Here is an 18397-nt window from a genome sequence, read left to right as displayed (position 1 = left end):
CCAGTTGGCTACCTAGGTTTCTGGGCTACTTGTATATCAAGCGCCTTGGAACCCGGCCGAACACCCGGGCTACTTGCACTAGTTCAGGGCCACGATTGCCAGGTTTAGATAGAGCCAATATTTCTCACGCAGCTCTTACGCATTGGGGCAACTACAGCTCCCGGCTGGTTTTTGTTATTCCTACAGTCCATGCAAATTGCAATCTTGCAACACCTCTCTACCCAACGGCCAACAGGATCTTTGGAAGACCCAACCAGCTAACTTGGGTACTATATCATTGGTGGATCCCCCCTCCGGGAATTAGGAGTATATCTTAACATGTCAATGGATGTTGTCTGTGGAATCGGGCAGTGGCAGAGGTTGACGGAAGGCGCGGATTACGGGTGAAGCTGCTCACTGGCTGATCTGTCGCTGAATTTGAGGTGCAAGTCGCTGTTTCCACCGCTATACGCGAGGTTGGACGGCCGGCTAGGGACCCTGGACAGCGCCTAATCGGGCCCGCCTATCAGTTTACCCGCAAATGGGCCGAGGCTTTTGGGACATCGGAGTGGCCAATGCGCATTTTCCTGTGATCCTGGCGCTGGGGAAAGAGCTGTGCGTGCGGCCTTCCGCTCCAGAGTCGTTCTCGTGGCTGAAGTCTCCCAAGCCAGAACCTCGCCCAAGTCAAGCATTTCCAATCCCACTGACTCCGGCCTTTTGTTCCGGCGGCGCTGGGACAAGTTGCTGCGTACGCCGCCTGGGACCCATGGAAGTGGCGACTCCTGCAGCACCCATAATTTCCCCTGCAGTTTCGCAGCGCGCGCCCTAGCTCGTCTGCCCGACTTTGGGGAACCAGTCCTCCCTCCGCTCCGCGTTCGCCGCCACGACACGACCCGCCAAACCTCGTCAACCGAAACAGCCCGCGACCCTCCAGCGAGCTGACATCGCGCCCGTCATGGGCGACCGCGCTGGCCCCAATCCGCACGCGCCCGAGATTCTGAACGGAGCTGAGCCGGCTGTGAACGGGCACGGAAGCCGCGCCGTCAAAATGGAGAGAAGCTCGTCGGATCCGACCACGGCAGCCCTGCGAGCCGACACTTCCAGCCCCATGGACGAGGATGCAAAAAGCGCATCAAAAAGCGCGGGCGCATCGCCGCCGGACGCCGAGTCCGCGCCCAAACCGTTGCGAAAATCCTCCAAAGCCTCCGTCTCGCGCCCGCCCATACTGTTCAGTAACCTCCCCGATGCTACCGAAGAGGCCTCTCGCGGCTTCGCCGTTCTGAGCGACTGCGTCTACGCCTCCAAGGCCTTGGGAAATTCGGATCAAGAGACGCTTGATTGTGACTGCGAAGAGGAGTACCGTATGCATTTCCCCCAATGCCCATTCCCGTGCCGACTCGAGGCCCCCCCGTAAAACTCACCGGCATAGTTGGACTGACTGTTGGGCCTGCTAGGTGATGGCGTCAATCATGCTTGCGGGGATGACTCGGACTGCATCAACAGGCACACAAAGATTGAGTGCGTGGGTGGAAACTGTGGAGAGGGCTGCCAGAACCAGAGGTTCCAGGCCAAGCAGTACGCCAAGGTCTCGGTCATCAAGACAGAGAAGAAGGGCTTCGGGCTGCGTGCCGATACGGACCTCGATGCCAACGACTTCGTCTTTGAGTACATCGGCGAGGTCATTGGCGAGGAGCTCTTCCGCCGGCGGCTGATGAAGTACGACGACCAGCGCCTGGAGCACTTCTACTTCATGTCCCTGACAAGAACCGAGTACGTCGACGCCACCAAGAAGGGCAACCTAGGCCGCTTCTGTAACCACTCGTGCAACCCAAACTGCTTCGTGGACAAATGGGTGGTCGGCGACAAGCTGCGGATGGGCATCTTCGCGCTGCGCGCCATCAAAGCTGGAGAGGAGTTGTGTTTCAACTACAATGTCGACAGGTATGGCGCCAACCCCCAGAGGTGCCACTGCGGAGAGCCCAGCTGTAGCGGTACTCTTGGCGGCAAGACTCAGACCGAGAGGGCGACCAAGCTGCCTATGGCCATGGTCGAGGCCCTTGGTATCGACGACGGCGACCATTGGGAGTCGAGTGTGGCCAACAAGAAGCCGCGCAAGAAGCGAGCCAACGAGACGGAGGAGGAGTACGTCAACAGTATCCAGTCGCGGGAACTCGAGGACGGCGAGGTTGGCGTGGTCATGTCCTCTCTGCGCTCATGCAAGGAGAAGTGGATTGTCGGCAAGCTCCTCGAGCGCCTGCAGAACGTTGAAGAGGATCGTGTTCTCGGCCGCGTCGTTAAGCTCCACGGCTACGAGTATCTCAAGACCACACTCAACACCTTCAAGGACGACAATGGTATCGTGCTGCAGGTACTGGATATCCTCTACAAGCTACCACGCATGACGCGCAACAAGATCGACGATGCCAAGATCGAGCCCATCGTTGTCGAGCTGTCCTCGAGCGAGCATGACGAAGTGTCTAGGGACTCGAAGCGACTGCTGGATGAGTGGAAGACGCTACAGGTTGGATACCGGATACCACGCGCCAAAGTGGACCGGAACGCGGCGAACACGGCCAGCTCGCTCTTTGATGATCGCCGCCAGCAGGCTCGGGAAGCGGCCGCCGCGCCCACTCCGAAAGCTCCATCGCCTATCAGGAACGCTCCTACCGGGCCCAGGAACAGCCAGCCTCAAAGGAACCCCCACTACGTGGCGCCGCGGCGTCGGGCCCCGCCTCCGAGGGACAACACGCCGCTGCCAGCCGGCTGGCGCTCGGCCATAGATGAGAACACCAAGCGCTGGTACTACTGGGAGACGGCGAACCCAGACCAGAAGTCCTGGGTGCGCCCCTCGACCGAAGCGGCCAAAGTCACAGTGGCAATGGAAGCCCAGAGGATACAGGACATAATCAACCAGTGTCGGCAGCCGACGCCGAAGCCCATCTCCGCCGCGCAGACGCCGCAAGCGGCCGGCACACCAGTTGCAGAGGCCAAGAAAGACAGGTGGCGATCGTGGCCTGTCGAGAAGCAGCGGAAGCTGTACGAAAACACGGTAAGCTCCCCAGAGAAAGCACCTGCTGGAAATGCCAACGCAACTGCCTTGTGTGTATTGGTGCTGACTTGTGCTCCAGATCTTCCCTCAAATCAAGCACGTGGCGGACAAGTTTTACAAGAGGTTGCCCAAGGAGGACTTGAAGAAGTTCGTCAAGGAGATCAACAAAAACCTCGCCGCATCCGACTATAAGCACGGCCGCGTCGACGATCCCTCTAGGATCAGCGAGCGACAGGAGTCCAAAGTCAGGAAGTATACGCGTGATTTCCTGGAGAAGGCAGTCAAGAAACACGAGCAGTGGGCGGCCGAGCGGACGGGCCGGAAGACGAGGGATCAGGCCGGTGAAGAGCCAAAGGCAGCAACTGGGCGTCTCGACGCCGGTTCCAGGCCACCATCGACGGGGGCCTCACCGATGCCGGACAAGGACGTCGTCAGTGACGTCGACGCGCATCTGGACAGCCCTGGGTCGCCGTCAGACCTGAAGCGCAAGCGGTCCAGCGAAGACGATGCCGAGTCAATGGTGGATGAGTTGACTCCTGGCGAAACGCCCTCGCTCAAGAGGCTAAGAGAGGGCGATGTGGAGGCGCCGAGCCCGCCGCCGCCACCAACCCCTCCGCCTCTCGAGGACCTGGACGATGCAGTGATGATCGAAGAAGTAGCCGCGGAGAAGAGGCTGCAGGAGCACGAGGATGCGCTCGTGCGTGAGAATGAGGAGGCTAAACAGTTGCAGCTGGACGCGGCCGAGCAAGCGCGCCTACGAGAGCACGAAGCGGCGCTGGAGCGTGAGAACCAGGAGGCGCTGATCGCTCTGCAAAATGAGAGACGAGACGAGGATGCACACATGACCAATGGCAATATGACCAAGCTGGATGCCGTCGCCATGGACCTGGATGGGGTAGGCGGCGGTGGCGACGGTACCTCGAACCTGGGAATACCTTCGAGGAAACGTGAGGTTCTCGGGCACTGAACTCCCCAGCGGCTTGAACTCGCGACAACTTCCTTGCCAGCCGATTGCATTCAGCATTTGCTCCGCGTGTGTCGGTTCCGAGCATTATCACGCCGCTTCCTGTCGACTATTTTTCTCTGGCATCTTTACATCATCTGCATTTTTGTTCTTTGTTATCTCGGCAGACCAGCTCCCACGTCTCGGTGGCTCAAGAACGTGCCATTTTATTACATTCTGAACTGTATACCATCCATCGGCGCCGGATTTCCTATTTTATTTGCATTTTCGCGGAAAATCACAGCTCGCCTCCAGCTGCAGGTGGCACCTGTGAAATGCACTCGCCACTCGACCATCTCGATTCTACCAATGGACCGAACGGCAGCTTTCCTTTTGGACGCACTGCGACGAAAAACAAAGAAAGCAAAGTCACTTTGATCTGTACATATTACGCGCCGGCATTTTGCATACATATTTGTCCCTGTCTTTGTTTCTTTTGGCCCGTCATCCTCCTGGACCCGGTAGCTCTCGCGTGGCTTTCAGGCGCGCCGTGCTGAAAGTACGCTTGTGGAATGGGGCCTGTTAATATGGGGAGGCGAGGGGAAAAAGACGGGGTGCGTGAGAAAGAGGTCACGCGCAACGCGTCGGAAGCTCTTGCGAGCTCCGTTGCTCGCTATGCACCTGCATCTCTCATGCCCATCGCCGGTCGGGACCCCACCATTCCTGCATTTCTTGGTTGGTGCGGTCTCGAAAGGAGACGAGATGCGAGGACTGGGGCAAGTAGCACAGGGGAGGGGAGGGAGTTGGAGAAGATGGAGCAAACAGCAGTTGGTGGGAGAGGTGGTGTTTTGCGGGGAGTTTTTTTATATGGACCGTTCCTCTGTTTCTTTTCGGATGCTGTGATCGAGGCGAATACGAAGAAGAATCGAGAGGAAGGAGGCGACGCCGTTGACGAAAGGGGCATGGGGTTTGAACGCTTGAGGTCCAGAACAGGGGTGCGTTGCTGTTGTTCCGCCTGTCGAGTCTGGCCGTGCTCAGTTGATGTCCACGGAGCCGGCGTCGAAAGCGGTGGGAATGCTGGCCTTTCTCCTTCTCTGTTTTCCCATTCTTCTGCGCATGTCTCCTGTCGTCGTCTTCCCTTCCCCTACTTTTGTTATCTTGCATTTGCGCATTTCCATCCCCCCTTGCATCACTGGCGTACCATGGGCAGGTGGATGGAGAGCCCAGATGTGATGGCGTGCTGCCTCTGGCGTCGATGGTTTTTTTTTTCTTAAATTTTTTTTCTTTATGTTGGTTTTGGTATTCTCTCCCCATGATACCGACTCGGTGGTCATTTCTTTGGCATCATTTCTTCGTCCATGTTTGTTTTTGTCGTTAAGAGATACCCGGGGGATAAGCCCCATTTCCATCAAGCATTTATGTTCAAGACATGGCCGGTGCGCTACCCAGCATATTTTCACACATTGCCAGCCGAGGTTCTGACAAGGCCAATTAGAGTCCCTGTAACCTCTTTGTTCCCATGTTCTTTCGTGTCTTGTATATCCCGTGTCATATTCCCACATCATTTCCCTCTCTCCGTCCCCAAAACAGCGTCGGCGCCAACGAATCGCCCGATACAAAGACCCATCAGCGCCTCACCCCCTCGCCCGACATCTCGGAAGGGTACAGGTCCGGTGTGTAAGCCTGTGCCGCCATGTGGTCCGGCAGCTCGCTCGCCAGCGGCGGAGCTCCGCCTTCCCGTCTGCGAGGTACGACGGCTGCCCCTGATGCCCGCGCGCGAACGCTCTGACGCCGCAGCTCGAGCCCCCCGGCGGCGGCACTTGACAAAGAGCCACGCGGCGAACGCCATGGCCAGCACCGCGACCACGCCGACGACGATGGCCGCCATGATGCCGGCCGAGAGGCCGCCTTCCGGAGGCTGGTTGCCGCCTGTGTTGGCGGGGCCGGGGGCGTTGGCCGTGCTGGTGCCGCCGGTGTTGGTGGAGCCAGGGGGGCTGGATGTGCCGGTGTCCACCGTCCTTGATGGTGGTGTCACGCCGGGAGAAAGGGGGTGAGTCTGTAGGACGGAGAGATCTGACGATTGCCAGCGAACCTGGATCATCGGGGCGATGTCGCTGAGATTCTCTACTGTAGTTGGGCCGCCGCTTCTGAAGGCGATGCTCGCTTCGTTTGTCCGACAAATAAGCCCACTTGGGCAAAGGCAAGACGGACAGTTTTGAAATGTGATATACTCCCGAAAAGCAGTCACGGACAGCCCGGTGTTTTTGGAACTTACAGGGGAGCACAATGAATGGCAAATTCCCCGGGTAGTAGGGCTGGACCTTGGATGGAGGAATAACGTCCACATGCCGAGGTAAACTGCGGAAAACGTGCCGACATGTTAACATACATTGTCAACCTGGCACCAGGAAATGGTAGGGGGTGAACATTGCTTACCCCAGAGGGACATATGGCGGGCGAGGAGTATCCGGTGCCGCCGATCCAGTATGAGTAGGAATAGCTGGGTGGGTAACAATAATCGAACTTTTCGCTCTGACTGTAGTTGATGGTGGAACATTTCGATGGCGGCATCCACACGGTTGTCAATGCGCCCGCCGGAGGACGCCTGACCGTCCAAGTGGTAGCAGTGCCTGCCATGGTGGCCTTGCCGGCAGGGAGGTTGATATAGAGATGGGCGGGAAAACCCCCTCCCATGCGCAAACAAGTCAACACATGCATCTTCGCTCGACGTCGATCAACGAGGCACGGTTTGTTGCTTACCCCTTATGGGCAGATGGCGGGCGAGTAGTAACCAGCGGTGCGGCCTATGTAGCCTCCAAGTATTTCGTCGGTAGACACCTAGACTCGCTCGAGGCTATTGTGGAGGCTTGGATACCATTACAGGCCGGATGTGTTGTGAATATTCTCATTAATGAATGTGCTGGGCCCGTGCCGCTATGAAGTGTACACGAGATATTAGCAGACGTTGTAACACTGGTCTTTATGTGCTACTTTGTTGAAGCTGAAAATGGGAATGAATCTCTTGTAGTAAATATTCGGGTTTCTTCACGAATGGTAGAGAAGGGGTAATAGGTGAAGAATTCTAAATCTTTATTGCGCAACAGACGACCTGTGGGGGGCAGCTAGAAGCATACGTTGTACACACCTATCAAGCGAGGGTGCAGCATAAAATCGAAACAAACCTCCCGCAAAGGCTCTCGCTGGCTTGATGGTGTCAGCTCATTTCCGATGGTTTACATTGCCATACCCAAGCCTAACCACAAGCGGGTGTATAAAATCTGCACTTCAGGGGCCGGGTTAGGATCGGGATCAAGGCTGCCCAAGAGAAACGATTGGGATCACGAGGCGATGCTGCACAGAGATACGGAAAGAAGGCTGTGATAGCTGTGGTGTCAGTCGAGTTGATCGAAATTGGGGTATAGAAGAAGTTTGTCTGCAAACTTTGCAAGAACTCTTTCATGACAGATAGATCCTGACCGCTTTCACAACAGGGTGCGGAAGTGCAAGAGGGTACAAAGGGGGTAGCTGATTCCCCACAGGAGGCTAAGGTGCAATACACGCAAGAATAACACCCGAAGATAGGGAGCATAGGGGTCGTGGATGGCATTACAATCAAAATCAAGCAGCGGCAGCACCGTTGACGCTGTTGGACTCGAGCCTGTTGACCAGTTTCTTGACCGTGGTCCACTCCTCACTGCGCAAGTTCTCCTTGCCGCCCAAGTCCGGTCCGACCTCGAACACGGTGAGGTTGCCCGAAATACCGCCGGCGGCCAGGCGCCGGCCCTCGGACGGTTCCCACGCTACTTTGTTGAGACTGTTGGCTAGCATGGTGCGTCCATCCTTGCGCTGGCTCGGGCTGATACGCGCCACCGGCTCCTCCGTCTCGACTGTCAGGTCCCAGAGCTCGAGCCAGCCTGCGCCGTCGACGAGCGAGAACACGCCCGGCTTGACGGGCGACCACGCCGCGTCATATACAACATCCTCGCGTACGAACTCCATGAGTGGTGTCACGGTGCCGTCGCCAGCGGCGCCCAGGCCGCCGAGCCCGCCCGCTGGTGCCCCGCTCAACGCTGCCGGGGCTCGGACCTTCCACAGCTTGACGCTCCAGTCTAAGCTGCTCGACAACACCAGGTCGCCGAGGTCCATGGGTCCCCGAGCCGGGTGGAAGTCAACCGACATGATTGGCGCCGAGTGTCCGCGATAGCTGACGCGGGCGTCCACACCTGCCTTGGCGCCAGCGCGGTCGTAGCGATGGCAGGGGAATATGACGCCCTCTTCGGATCCGACAAGGAAGTAGGTCGGGTCGGTCTGCGGGAACGCCATGCACGTGGGGCTCAGGTCGTCCGTCTTGGCTGGCGGAGGCGCCGCCAGCGCCAGAGTCTCCTGCGGCTGGGCCAACATATCGACAGACCAGCCGAAAACAGCGCCGTCGGTTGAGCAGCTGATGATGTTGTTGGCGTTCTGCGTGCCTACAATATCAACCGAGTACACAGGGTGCGAGTGCCCGTAGCCCGTCAGGGGGGTCTTCTGCACAGGCGCCGCCCGCGCCCGCGTGTCCCAGAGGAGCACCTGGCCGCTGTACGCCCCGCCGACGATCAGGTTTGGATGGAAGGGCGAGAATTTGGCTGTCAGGATGTCTGACTGGGCGTGGAACACAAACTCGGGCCGGTCGTGCAGGTTCAGACTCCACACCTGCACTATACCGTCCGGGTCGTGGGGGGCGGTAGGGTTCTTGGTGTACGAAGCCAGAAGGAGGTCGGGGAACTTGGGTGAGAAGTCGATGGATGTGATCATGCGCTTCTTAGACCATCGGTTGTCGAAGAACTGCCGGACCTCCTTGACCTTGCGACGCCCCCTGCCGCCCACGTTGCCCTGCTCGTCCTCGTCGTCGATCTCGTGTGCGTTGAGCTTGTAGTCGGTGAGAATGTCATACTCCTGGTCTAACGCCTTCTCAATCACTTTCGTCGCGCGGTCCACAAAGTCGACAAACTCGTCAGAGGCCGTCACGGCCTTGAGCTCCTCGTTTGTCAGTGACCTTGCCGGGTAGTTTGTGGTCAAGGCAGTCGGCTTCAGCACACCGTCCGTGGCGAGCTCCTGGGCCGCCTTGAGTTCCTCTTCCAGCTCCCTCCTGATGTTTGCCCGCAGCTCTTCCTCCCTGTCACGCTCTCTGCGGCTCAGACGTTTGCTGGGCGAGGCCGTGATATCTTCGGGCTCGGACTCTGAGATGGCCCGTGGGCGTGTGGTTGGGGGCGCCCAGTCGTCTTGAGTCTGGACGCCCTTGCTGTACGAGAAGATCTCCTTAACGGGAGAGGGCGGGCACTCGTAGATGGTAGTCAAGGGGACGGTCGTGAGAACCTGCATAGGGGTGGGGGCGGCGGAGCCATTTCCGGGCGTCGCGTATTCCGAGTTCTCATTGCTGAGCTCGCCGGCGCTCAGGACACTATTAGGGCGGCTGCCGCGCGGGCCCGGTGAGGCGGCACCGCCCGTGGTTGTCGACGACGGGCGGTCTCCTACCAGACGCTCGATAAAGAGGTCGAGGTCTTCGCGCTCGCGGCCGGAATTGTGTAGAGGCGGAATGGCATGCTATCGTCCTTCGGTCAGCCCAGGGCCCCGCAAACGACACGGTCGTCACCTCGTCGCCGTCGGGCGCAGATGTTGCAAAGGGGCAAGTACGTCACTAGTGGTGGCGATCCCGATGCTCTGGCGGCTCGAAGCCTGTTCTGTCCGTGCCCTCCTCTTCTCCTTGAGCTCGGCGAGCTTTGCTTTCTTGGCAAGGATCTCATCGCGTCGTTGTTGCATTTTGCCGGGGTGAGAATGGCTTCATCGCCGGCGCGATCGCGTGCTTCAGAGCTGCGGCTCGGTCCGGTGGGGGCGACGCTTGCTGTCGAAGCGCGGATCGAGCCTGCAAGGCGACTTGGGCCGCCAAGCGAGCAGTGTTGGGGAGCAGGAAGAAGCAGGACTTTGAGGTGCCAGCAATAAATGTCGAAAATGAATGTTTATGCGTCTGACGCGCTGTCTGAGATGGAGACAGGTTGGCAAGTAAGAGGCAGGTAGGCGCCTAAGAGGTAGCCTGAGATTCTTTGTTGGCTCACATGAAATTGGCCGTCGCTCCTGAACCAAGCATTCCCATCAATGACACCGAACGCCTGCTGGACTGGCGGTCCACCATGATGATGGGTGGGTCAGGTCCGCTAGTGCCGACAAGGGTGATGGTGCGACTGCGGCGCTCAGGTGATGGGTCAGGTGATGGGTCACGTTCCTGTTCCGCCCGGCCGTTTGTCCTTCAGTAATGATGCCCGCCCGCCCAACTGCTGAGCCACCTGTGATTGGACCCACAATCTTGGAGCCACCGACTTCTCGAGCTTTGCTGGGCTGGAGCTCCTCACTAGCCGCAGGTTTTGCCGGCTGGCGAAAAATCCCGACAGTACAGACAACGTTTACACCTCCACCATAATCGAACCTCGATCGCTGCCAGGGCCAATTGACGCCAATTGACGTCCGACGCACCGAGCTCTGCATCTCCTCCATCCTCGGTCTCCGTCGCGATCAGTTCAGGCGTCGCCATGTCTACCACCAACGTACGTCGCTTGTCGCGGGACAGACCATGTCCAGTGCATTTTTCAGCCCCTCGCACGCGAGCTTCCCCGGCGGCCCAGCCCGACCATGGTCGCCCGACCACCTTGTCCACGACGAACCCTGGCCGGACTGCGCTCTGTGCCTAGCCGAAGGAAATGCGAGCACGGAGAGTGCATGGAAGCCCTGGGGGCTGGAACTCTTTGCTGATGGAGCGATAATCCCGCAGGTCCTTCGGTACACGGCGCTGGGGCTGGGTGTTCTCTACGGCTTCTCCCACCAGAGGAAGATCACGTCGACCCAGAAGACTGCGGCGGCACGTCACGAGTACGAGCACAAGCAGCACTTAATAGAGCAGGCCAAGGCCGAGTTTGCCAAGAAGTCGAGCCCTGCGGCGGCAGCTGCATCGAGCTCTGGTGAGAAGTCCCTATGGCAACGTCCAGTACTTCGAAACCGCGACTAACACATGCCCCTACCGCAGTGAACACCGATTTCAACAACCCAAAGTTCGACCTGGAGGCATACCTCAACGATGTGTTCCAAAAGAACCCTTAATGAACGGCCGCATCGCCGGCGACGGCTTGAGCGAGGGGGAGCTTATAGGGCATAGGACCTCAATGGGGGTCCGGGCGGGCCGACGAAGGTGACGAGACCTGAATCCGAAGTCACGATTGCCGCCAGCGCGGTCAGCAAAATGACGTGCGCCGTACAGCCCAACCATAAGAGGGGGCCACGACGACTTGTCCCTCTTGCGGGGAGAAAGTCGGTTGTATGATTCTCTGGGCTCGTGGGTATCGACGTCGACACAGCATAGACGCATTTCCTTAGTTATTGTCCTTTGACGCACTATAAATGTGTACAATACAAAACTTAGATGGTTGTTTACGCGCGGGCGTCTAACAGGCGGCAGAAGACGACGTCACATACGCCCATGTCAGTTCGCGTTGGAGAGAGTTGGATATATAAAAAAGGTGGCCAGTGGGATACCTCCTTTCCCATGGCTTAGACAGGCGGATCTAATATCTAGGTATGCTTCCCTTGGTATGGTGGGAAATCTATCATTCGTCATAGTATGAGTCCTCCATAGCCGTCGACGCGATAGTCCAAAATGTCTGTTGCAGCCCAAGCAGGAGCAGCAAGACGGGCATCAATGTCCTCTCTAATATCCATATGACATGGTCCGTGCATGGCGCAATTCAATTCGCGACCTGGCGGTGCGACTGGACCCACTCGGCACTGACGACACGCAGCGAACAAGGACCTCGACCCCTGCAGCTCCTGATGCGTGTCAATTCAGGTCTGGGTGGGAGCTCCAAAGTGTCCTCTCCAGCTTCACACGAAGCGGCGAGAGAATCGCAGCACCACAACTAGACCTCCCCCACCACCCGGCCTCTGGACAGGACGACGCCCCCAACGGACCAGAGGATCTCGACGCGACTGCGGAGGGCCACGATGTCGGCCGGAACCCTGGACATCTTTGGCAGCAAGGGCGAGAGCTTCCGGACCCTGCTGCGTGTCATTATTCTCTTCCTGATCGCCGGCGCTGCTATTTCCAGTCGCCTGTTTTCCGTCATCCGTGAGTCTACGCAAATGCTGCATGCTGTGCCCGTCGAGACGGTTGACTGACCAATTGCTTCATTTCTCCCACATTAGGTTTCGAGAGCATTATCCACGAGTGTTAGTTGCCCCCCTCCTCTCTGCGCCTTGAGCCCCAGAATACCGAGCCTCTCCTCCCTGCCCTGCTCCTCCTCCCACTGTCGCACCGCGCACCGCACTCCTCGACCACTAATGCCCCGCCCATAGTCGATCCGTGGTTCAACTTCAGGGCAACAAAGTACCTAGTCGCCAATGGCTTCTACGACTTTTGGGACTGGTTCGATGACCGCACTTGGCACCCGCTGGGCCGTGTCACGGGCGGCACACTGTACCCTGGTCTGATGGTGACGAGCGGCGCCATCTGGCACGCCCTGCGCGCACTCTCGGTGCCCGTCGACATCCGGAATGTCTGCGTCATGCTGGCGCCCGTCTTCTCGGGCCTAACAGCCTTCGCCGCCTACCTGCTGACCAATGAGATGACGACCAACTCGGCGGCCGGTCTCCTCGCCGCCGCCTTCATGGGCATCGCCCCCGGCTATATCTCGCGCTCCGTCGCGGGCAGCTACGACAACGAGGCCATCTCCATCTTCCTGCTGGTCTTCACCTTCTATCTCTGGATCAAGGCCCTCAAGCTCGGCTCCATGCTCTGGGGTGCTCTCTGCGCCCTCTTTTACGGCTACATGGTGGCATCGTGGGGCGGCTACGCCTTCATCACCTGCCTGCTGCCCCTGCACTCATTTGTCCTGATCTGCATGGGCAGGTACAGCACCCGCCTCTATGTCTCATACACCACTTGGTACGCCCTCGGAACTCTGGCTAGCATGCAGATTCCTTTTGTTGGGTTCTTGCCGATAAAAACGAGCGAGCACATGCCGGCATTGGGTACGTCATATCGGCTCATGGCCTCCCCCGCCTCCCCTAGGCTCGCTCGGTTTACTGATGCGCACATGCACACGCACATACAGGAATCTTTGGCTTCCTCCAGCTGATGGGCTTCCTGGACTACGTCCGGGCCGCCATCCCTGGCCGCCAGTTCCGTACTTTCCTGGTCATCTTCTCAGCCGCCGTATTCGCGGTTTCCCTGTTGGGACTTGTGGTTGCCACCACGGCCGGATACATTGCTCCTTGGGGTGGCCGCTTCTACTCGCTCTGGGACACCGGCTATGCCAAGATCCACATCCCCATCATTGCGTCCGTCTCGGAGCACCAGCCCACTGCCTGGCCCGCCTTCTTCTTTGACCTGAACTTCCTGATCTGGCTGTTCCCCGCAGGTGTCTACCTCTGCTTCCAGAACCTCCGTGACGAGCATGTCTTCATCGTCGTCTATGCCATCTTCGGCAGCTACTTCGCCGGAGTCATGGTCCGTCTGATGCTCACCCTGACCCCTGTGGTCTGCGTCGCGGCTGCCATGGCGGCCTCGCAGATACTGGACTCGTTCCTGTCTCTCAAGACGCCCAATACCGCGACCTCGGGTGCCGACGAGGGCTCGGAGGAGTCGTCCAAGAAGGCTGCCAAAAAGGGTGGTCTGAGGTCGACCAGCAGGCCCATTGTTGGCATCTACAGCTTGATCTCCAAGGGGATCGTCACTCTTGCCATGACTGTGTACCTGCTCCTGTTCGTCATGCACTGCACATGGGTCACTTCCAACGCGTACTCGTCGCCTTCAGTTGTGCTAGCCAGTAGGATGCCGGACGGCAGCCAGCACATCATCGACGACTATCGCGAGGCGTACCAGTGGCTGCGACAGAATACGAAGGAGGATGCCAAGATCATGTCGTGGTGGGACTACGGCTACCAGATCGGCGGCATGGCCGACCGCCCCACCCTGGTTGACAACAACACGTGGAACAACACGCACATTGCGACCGTCGGCAAGGCCATGAGCTCGCGCGAGGAGGTCAGCTACCCCATCATGCGCCAGCACGAAGTAGACTACGTCCTGGTCGTGTTTGGCGGCCTCCTGGGCTACTCGGGCGACGATATCAACAAATTCCTCTGGATGGTCCGCATTGCCGAGGGCATCTGGCCCGAGGAAGTCAAAGAGCGGGAGTTCTTCACCAGCCGTGGCGAGTACCGTGTTGACGACGAGGCCACGGAGACCATGAAGAACAGCTTGATGTAAGCCACTCCTCTCGCAATGTCCCGAGTCGTGTTCGTTTTACTGACCCCCTGGCAGGTACAAGATGTCGTACTACAACTACAACAACCTCTTCCCTCCCGGACAAGCCCAGGATCGTGTTCGCGGTTCTCGTCTGCCCGATGTCGGACCGACCCTCAACACGCTCGAGGAGGCGTTCACGAGCGAGAACTGGATCATCCGCATCTACAAGGTCAAGGACCTCGATAACTTTGGCCGTGACCATGCTGCGGCCGCCGCGTTTGAGCGTGGACACAAGAAGAAGAAGATGCTCAGGAGGAAGGGTGCCCGCCAACTCAGGCTGGACTGATTGCAACTTTTGGAAAGTTGCAGTGGCTCTCCTAATGATATGTGCCAAAAAGAATGCCCTGGTAGAATCCCAAGAGGATAAAGGGGGGCAGACGGGATATCAAAAAAGTACATGGAAAAGGGCAAGGGCATGGGCAGGGATAGAAGCCGAGAGCTAGTGAGCTATATCAGATTTCCCTTGTGTTTGTACTACCGACCATTTTTGCTAGTTCACGATGAGATTAGTCGATCAGGCCGCATAGAGATCTCGGTTCCCAATGAAAAGTTGAAAGGAAAAAGAAGCCTTGCCCCCAGCCCGGCGGGGCCAGGCTTGTAGTGACCTCAAGTTGATGTGAGCAGTCAGTCCTTTGGCCGGGTTCAAGGACAGCATGCCGTATGGCTCAGGAGACAGGTATCAACTTTCTCCACTTTATTTCCCTCGTGGCCATCAGTTCACATGCTCCTCACCATGCCTTCACCTCTTTCTCAGATACTTGGTCTTGATATATGAAGCACCCGTCTGAACTTTTAAAGGGGAGTCAGCAAGCTGGTTGCGGGTTCTTCAGTCCCAAAGCCCCGCTTGAGGTCGTCCTCTTTCTTTCCCTTCTCCCAACCCAACTCTCGGATCTCGCCGCCACTACAACGAGACTTCCCCGGTCTTCGCACCTGTTTTTGATTCTTTTATGCCCTAATATTGCAAAATCGCCATAATCTTCTTCCTTTTCTGTCTTCAACCACTGGTCAACCTGTTTACTGGCGTCTTGCCACCCAACCCCCAGCTTTCGTCTTGTTTGATATGTTTTGAAATCTCAGCATGCCCTCCTCGCGCCAAGCCAAGGACGCCGCCGAACGGTAGGCTACAGCTTCTTCAATCGATCCTCACCATCTGAACCATTTGAAACCCAACGGCTGACAGAATCTTCCGTCGAACAGACAACCACGCTACATCGAGCTAGATATCCGCAAATCCGGACGGACAGTGACGGTGTGCCTTGGTCGTGGCAAATCTAATGAGTCGCCTGAGATGGCAAAGTCTTCGCCGGCATCGAAACCTGGCATGACGCGCTTCGAGGCTGCCTCAAAGGCCGCCCAGGCGTGGAGGAGCACGTCGTCATCTTCTGTCACTTCTCGTTCATCGCGCTCTTCGCGAACAACCACCTCTTCCATCAGGCGGGCGCTCCGTTTCGGAAGCTCTCCAGCCACAGACATCCCCCCTAATGATGCATCTCCGTCGATAACCGCATCTAGAAAACAGAACCGCGGCGCACCTCCCTTGCCGGCGACGAAACTCTATGATCGTGAGGCGGATCACGAGCGCGGACGAAACCTGGACCTGAATAGCGACACTCACGATGATAGCCGTACTGAGAGCTGTAACGGTACCCTCAAAAGCCCTGCTCAATATGCTCCAAAGCCGGACACGCCTGTGGGTGGTGAAAAGTTGAGCCTTCGAGATCGTCGCCGACGCTCTCGTTCAACGAACCGCCAAGGAAAAGATGACGAGAACGGCCGGAGCCAGAAGGCAATGCCCACGCCGGCGTTCATGCAGCAGCACCAGCACCCAACAGGAGTAGGAGTAGCACAGAGCGTACCAGGTGTGCCCAGCGGCATCCTGCAGCAGCCTGTATACTACATCAACCAGCCCCAACCCGCCAACGACAGCTGCGCTCCTCAGTTCTACTATGCCCAGCATCCCGGTCACCACTTCACTGGACCTATGGTATCGCCAAACTACCAACCCGTACAGAATGCATTCGCACTTCAGGCTCCTTTCCCCACTCAGGCGATTCCGCAGCCGCCCCCTACGCCGTTCACTCCGGCTGCCTGGCCTCCAAACACTGGACTGGCACCCCCTTCTGCGACATCTTCGGGCAATGGCCACGCTTTACAGATACAGGTGCCACAAGTCGTCGTCTACACCTCGAGCAACTCCCCAGCCACTCAGGCGGTGACACCATCGTGCACACACGCCCCGTGCCCAAGCCCAGTGACCACGAGCAGGAGCAACAGCGAACTGTACAAGCCGGCATCATCCTCGGTTTCCCGCCGGGATGCGCACAGCGGACGGTCCAAGGCCAGCACCGAGTCGACTTTCAGGACCGGCCGCGGTGGCGCCCGCATGCTAGCGCCGCTGAGCAGGCACTACTTCTGCTTCGGCTGCGGCCGGGTCCGGTCCAAGAGATTTCATCTGCAGAACCCGCTCAGGCCGGACCAGAACCCGGACGCCAACTACTGCGCCAACTGCCGCCGCCAACACGCCGCCGAGGGAAGGCAGCAAAGCCAGCAGCGACATGCCTACCCGCTTCAGGATGACCCCGATCTCGTCATACCCGAAACCTCAACAATTGCGTCTGGGAGCTGTCTCAGCCTGGGCGACGGCGGCGACGACGGATTTAGGGGCGACGACGGCGGCGGCCGGTATCTGGCCGCCGGCAGCTACCACACGAGCACCCCGACCACGGTCAACAGCGGAGCTGCAGGCTCCAGTCCGGCCACTCCTGCAGCGCTTCAAGACACGCCCAAGCGAGGCAGGAGCCTCGACTGCAGGCCATCGCCACACCGACTTCCCTGTGCTACCCCCCAGACTCCTTCTTATTCCCAGCTCCGGCAGGCTCAGAACGACTCTCGGCTCAAGTCGGAAAACGACAGCCCATATGCTATGTCCGAACCCCCTTCCTCACACGACCATCACGGCAGCCAGTACCGGCCGCCCAGCGTGGAGTCCGTCATCGATTCGTCTCTCGGGCTCAAAAAGCCATCGGCGGGACGCCAATCGCCGCCACCCCGACGCCGCCGGCCACGGCGCGTGAGCTCGGTGGAGCCGATTCTGCAAACAGCGCCGCTGCCGCCGAGGCTGCGGCGTGCTCACCGCTCTCCGGAGCCAGCGCATCAGTCGGGACGAGTCGAAAATAGGGACGGCGGCGCTAGCGTCGATACGAAGCCTGAGACAGCCACATCCAGGGGCTCACCATCGATCAGGAACCATCAGGGAAAGAGGGAGAAGCGACACCACCATCCGGTGCCGCCTGCGCGATCGCCTTTCGACAGTACCAAGCAGGTGCGGTTCGATCCACACCTCGATCAGTGGTTCAGCAACCAAGAGCTGTCCTCATCCTCACTTTACGGAGGAGATGGCGAACTCGGGGAGAGTAGCGAACTTAGCGGCGAGACAAAGCCGCGCTGCAGCGCCACAGACGGCTACGGGAGCGACGATAGCGCGCGGACTGTGCTGAATGCCAACAACACCAGCACTCGAGGCTTCAGGGGCCGTGTTGACTCGGATCAGAAAGACAACCCAGTGTGCCAGGAGGCGCACAACGGCCAAGACGACCACCGAGACCCTTTCGCGATCCCGCCGCGCCCTCGGAAGCCGCAACTCTTCACCGTGACGACCGAATCCGAGCCTCCAGGCGACGATACTACCGCCAGCCCTGCGCCCCCCATCTCACCGTACGCCACCTCCGCCATGCCGCGCCCGCGCTGCGTGTCGGACTGGACGATGCCGACGGGGTGGCGCTCCCCAACGGCCGATGCCGCCACGTCCCCTAAGCCGCCGCTCGAATCCTACATGAGCCCGAGCATCGATGCAGCAGACGTGGGAGCAGACAGCAGCACCAAGATCCGGACGCCCGATGGGGGCGTCAACGGCGGTGGTGGCGGCGGCGGCAGCAGCAGCAGCAGCAGCAGCAGCAACCACACCGGCGGACACAAGCCTACCAGCGCCACCGCGCAGCAACCCCACCCCCGAGCCGCGCCGCCGCCGCCGCCGCCCGAGATCCTGATCTCGGCCGCCTCCACGCCCGACTGGCAGCGCAGGCCGCACTCGACCCCC

General features: G+C 58.8%; 6 protein-coding genes across 6 annotated transcripts in view; 4 read left to right on the top strand and 2 right to left on the bottom strand.

The window, feature by feature from the left end:
- The first annotated feature begins 558 nt into the window (after positions 1–558).
- GGTG_01904 (histone-lysine N-methyltransferase) lies at positions 559–5470 on the top strand. Its single transcript, XM_009219675.1, has 3 exons — positions 559–1340; positions 1434–3028; positions 3108–5470. Exons 1-3 carry the CDS (start codon positions 935–937, stop codon positions 3993–3995), a joined length of 2889 nt encoding a protein of 962 aa, XP_009217939.1. The 5' UTR covers positions 559–934; the 3' UTR covers positions 3996–5470.
- GGTG_01903 (hypothetical protein) lies at positions 5261–6670 on the bottom strand. Its single transcript, XM_009219674.1, has 3 exons — positions 6408–6670; positions 6247–6292; positions 5261–6134 (listed from the first exon to the last, which is right to left on the bottom strand). Exons 1-3 carry the CDS (start codon positions 6663–6665, stop codon positions 5533–5535), a joined length of 906 nt encoding a protein of 301 aa, XP_009217938.1. The 5' UTR covers positions 6666–6670; the 3' UTR covers positions 5261–5532.
- Positions 6671–6972: 302 nt separating this feature from the next.
- On the bottom strand, positions 6973–10110 carry GGTG_01902 (cytoplasmic dynein 1 intermediate chain 2). The gene is made up of 2 exons (XM_009219673.1): positions 9645–10110; positions 6973–9554 (listed from the first exon to the last, which is right to left on the bottom strand). Exons 1-2 carry the CDS (start codon positions 9768–9770, stop codon positions 7590–7592), a joined length of 2091 nt encoding a protein of 696 aa, XP_009217937.1. The 5' UTR covers positions 9771–10110; the 3' UTR covers positions 6973–7589.
- A 200-nt stretch (positions 10111–10310) lies between these two features.
- GGTG_01901 (hypothetical protein) lies at positions 10311–11731 on the top strand. Its single transcript, XM_009219672.1, has 3 exons — positions 10311–10549; positions 10774–10960; positions 11026–11731. The coding sequence occupies exons 1-3, from the start codon at positions 10535–10537 to the stop codon at positions 11097–11099; spliced, it is 276 nt and encodes a 91-aa protein (XP_009217936.1). The 5' UTR covers positions 10311–10534; the 3' UTR covers positions 11100–11731.
- Positions 11732–11801: 70 nt separating this feature from the next.
- GGTG_01900 (oligosaccharyl transferase STT3 subunit) lies at positions 11802–14913 on the top strand. The gene is made up of 5 exons (XM_009219671.1): positions 11802–12120; positions 12198–12221; positions 12348–13022; positions 13106–14258; positions 14317–14913. The coding sequence occupies exons 1-5, from the start codon at positions 11997–11999 to the stop codon at positions 14585–14587; spliced, it is 2247 nt and encodes a 748-aa protein (XP_009217935.1). The 5' UTR covers positions 11802–11996; the 3' UTR covers positions 14588–14913.
- A 283-nt stretch (positions 14914–15196) lies between these two features.
- Positions 15197–18397, top strand: part of GGTG_01899 (hypothetical protein) — a 4665-nt gene continuing 1464 nt past the window's right edge. The window contains exons 1-3 of the mRNA XM_009219670.1: positions 15197–15417; positions 15499–16285; positions 16457–18160. Of these exons, the coding sequence (XP_009217934.1) occupies positions 15380–15417; positions 15499–16285; positions 16457–18160 (2529 nt within the window). The 5' untranslated portion in view covers positions 15197–15379. The remainder of the gene's footprint in view (positions 15418–15498; positions 16286–16456; positions 18161–18397) is intronic.

This window comes from Gaeumannomyces tritici, assembly GCF_000145635.1.
Source record: "Gaeumannomyces tritici R3-111a-1 unplaced genomic scaffold supercont2.1, whole genome shotgun sequence".
NCBI lineage: Eukaryota > Fungi > Ascomycota > Sordariomycetes > Magnaporthales > Magnaporthaceae > Gaeumannomyces > Gaeumannomyces tritici.
This window is presented reverse-complemented; position numbering and strand designations above follow the sequence as displayed.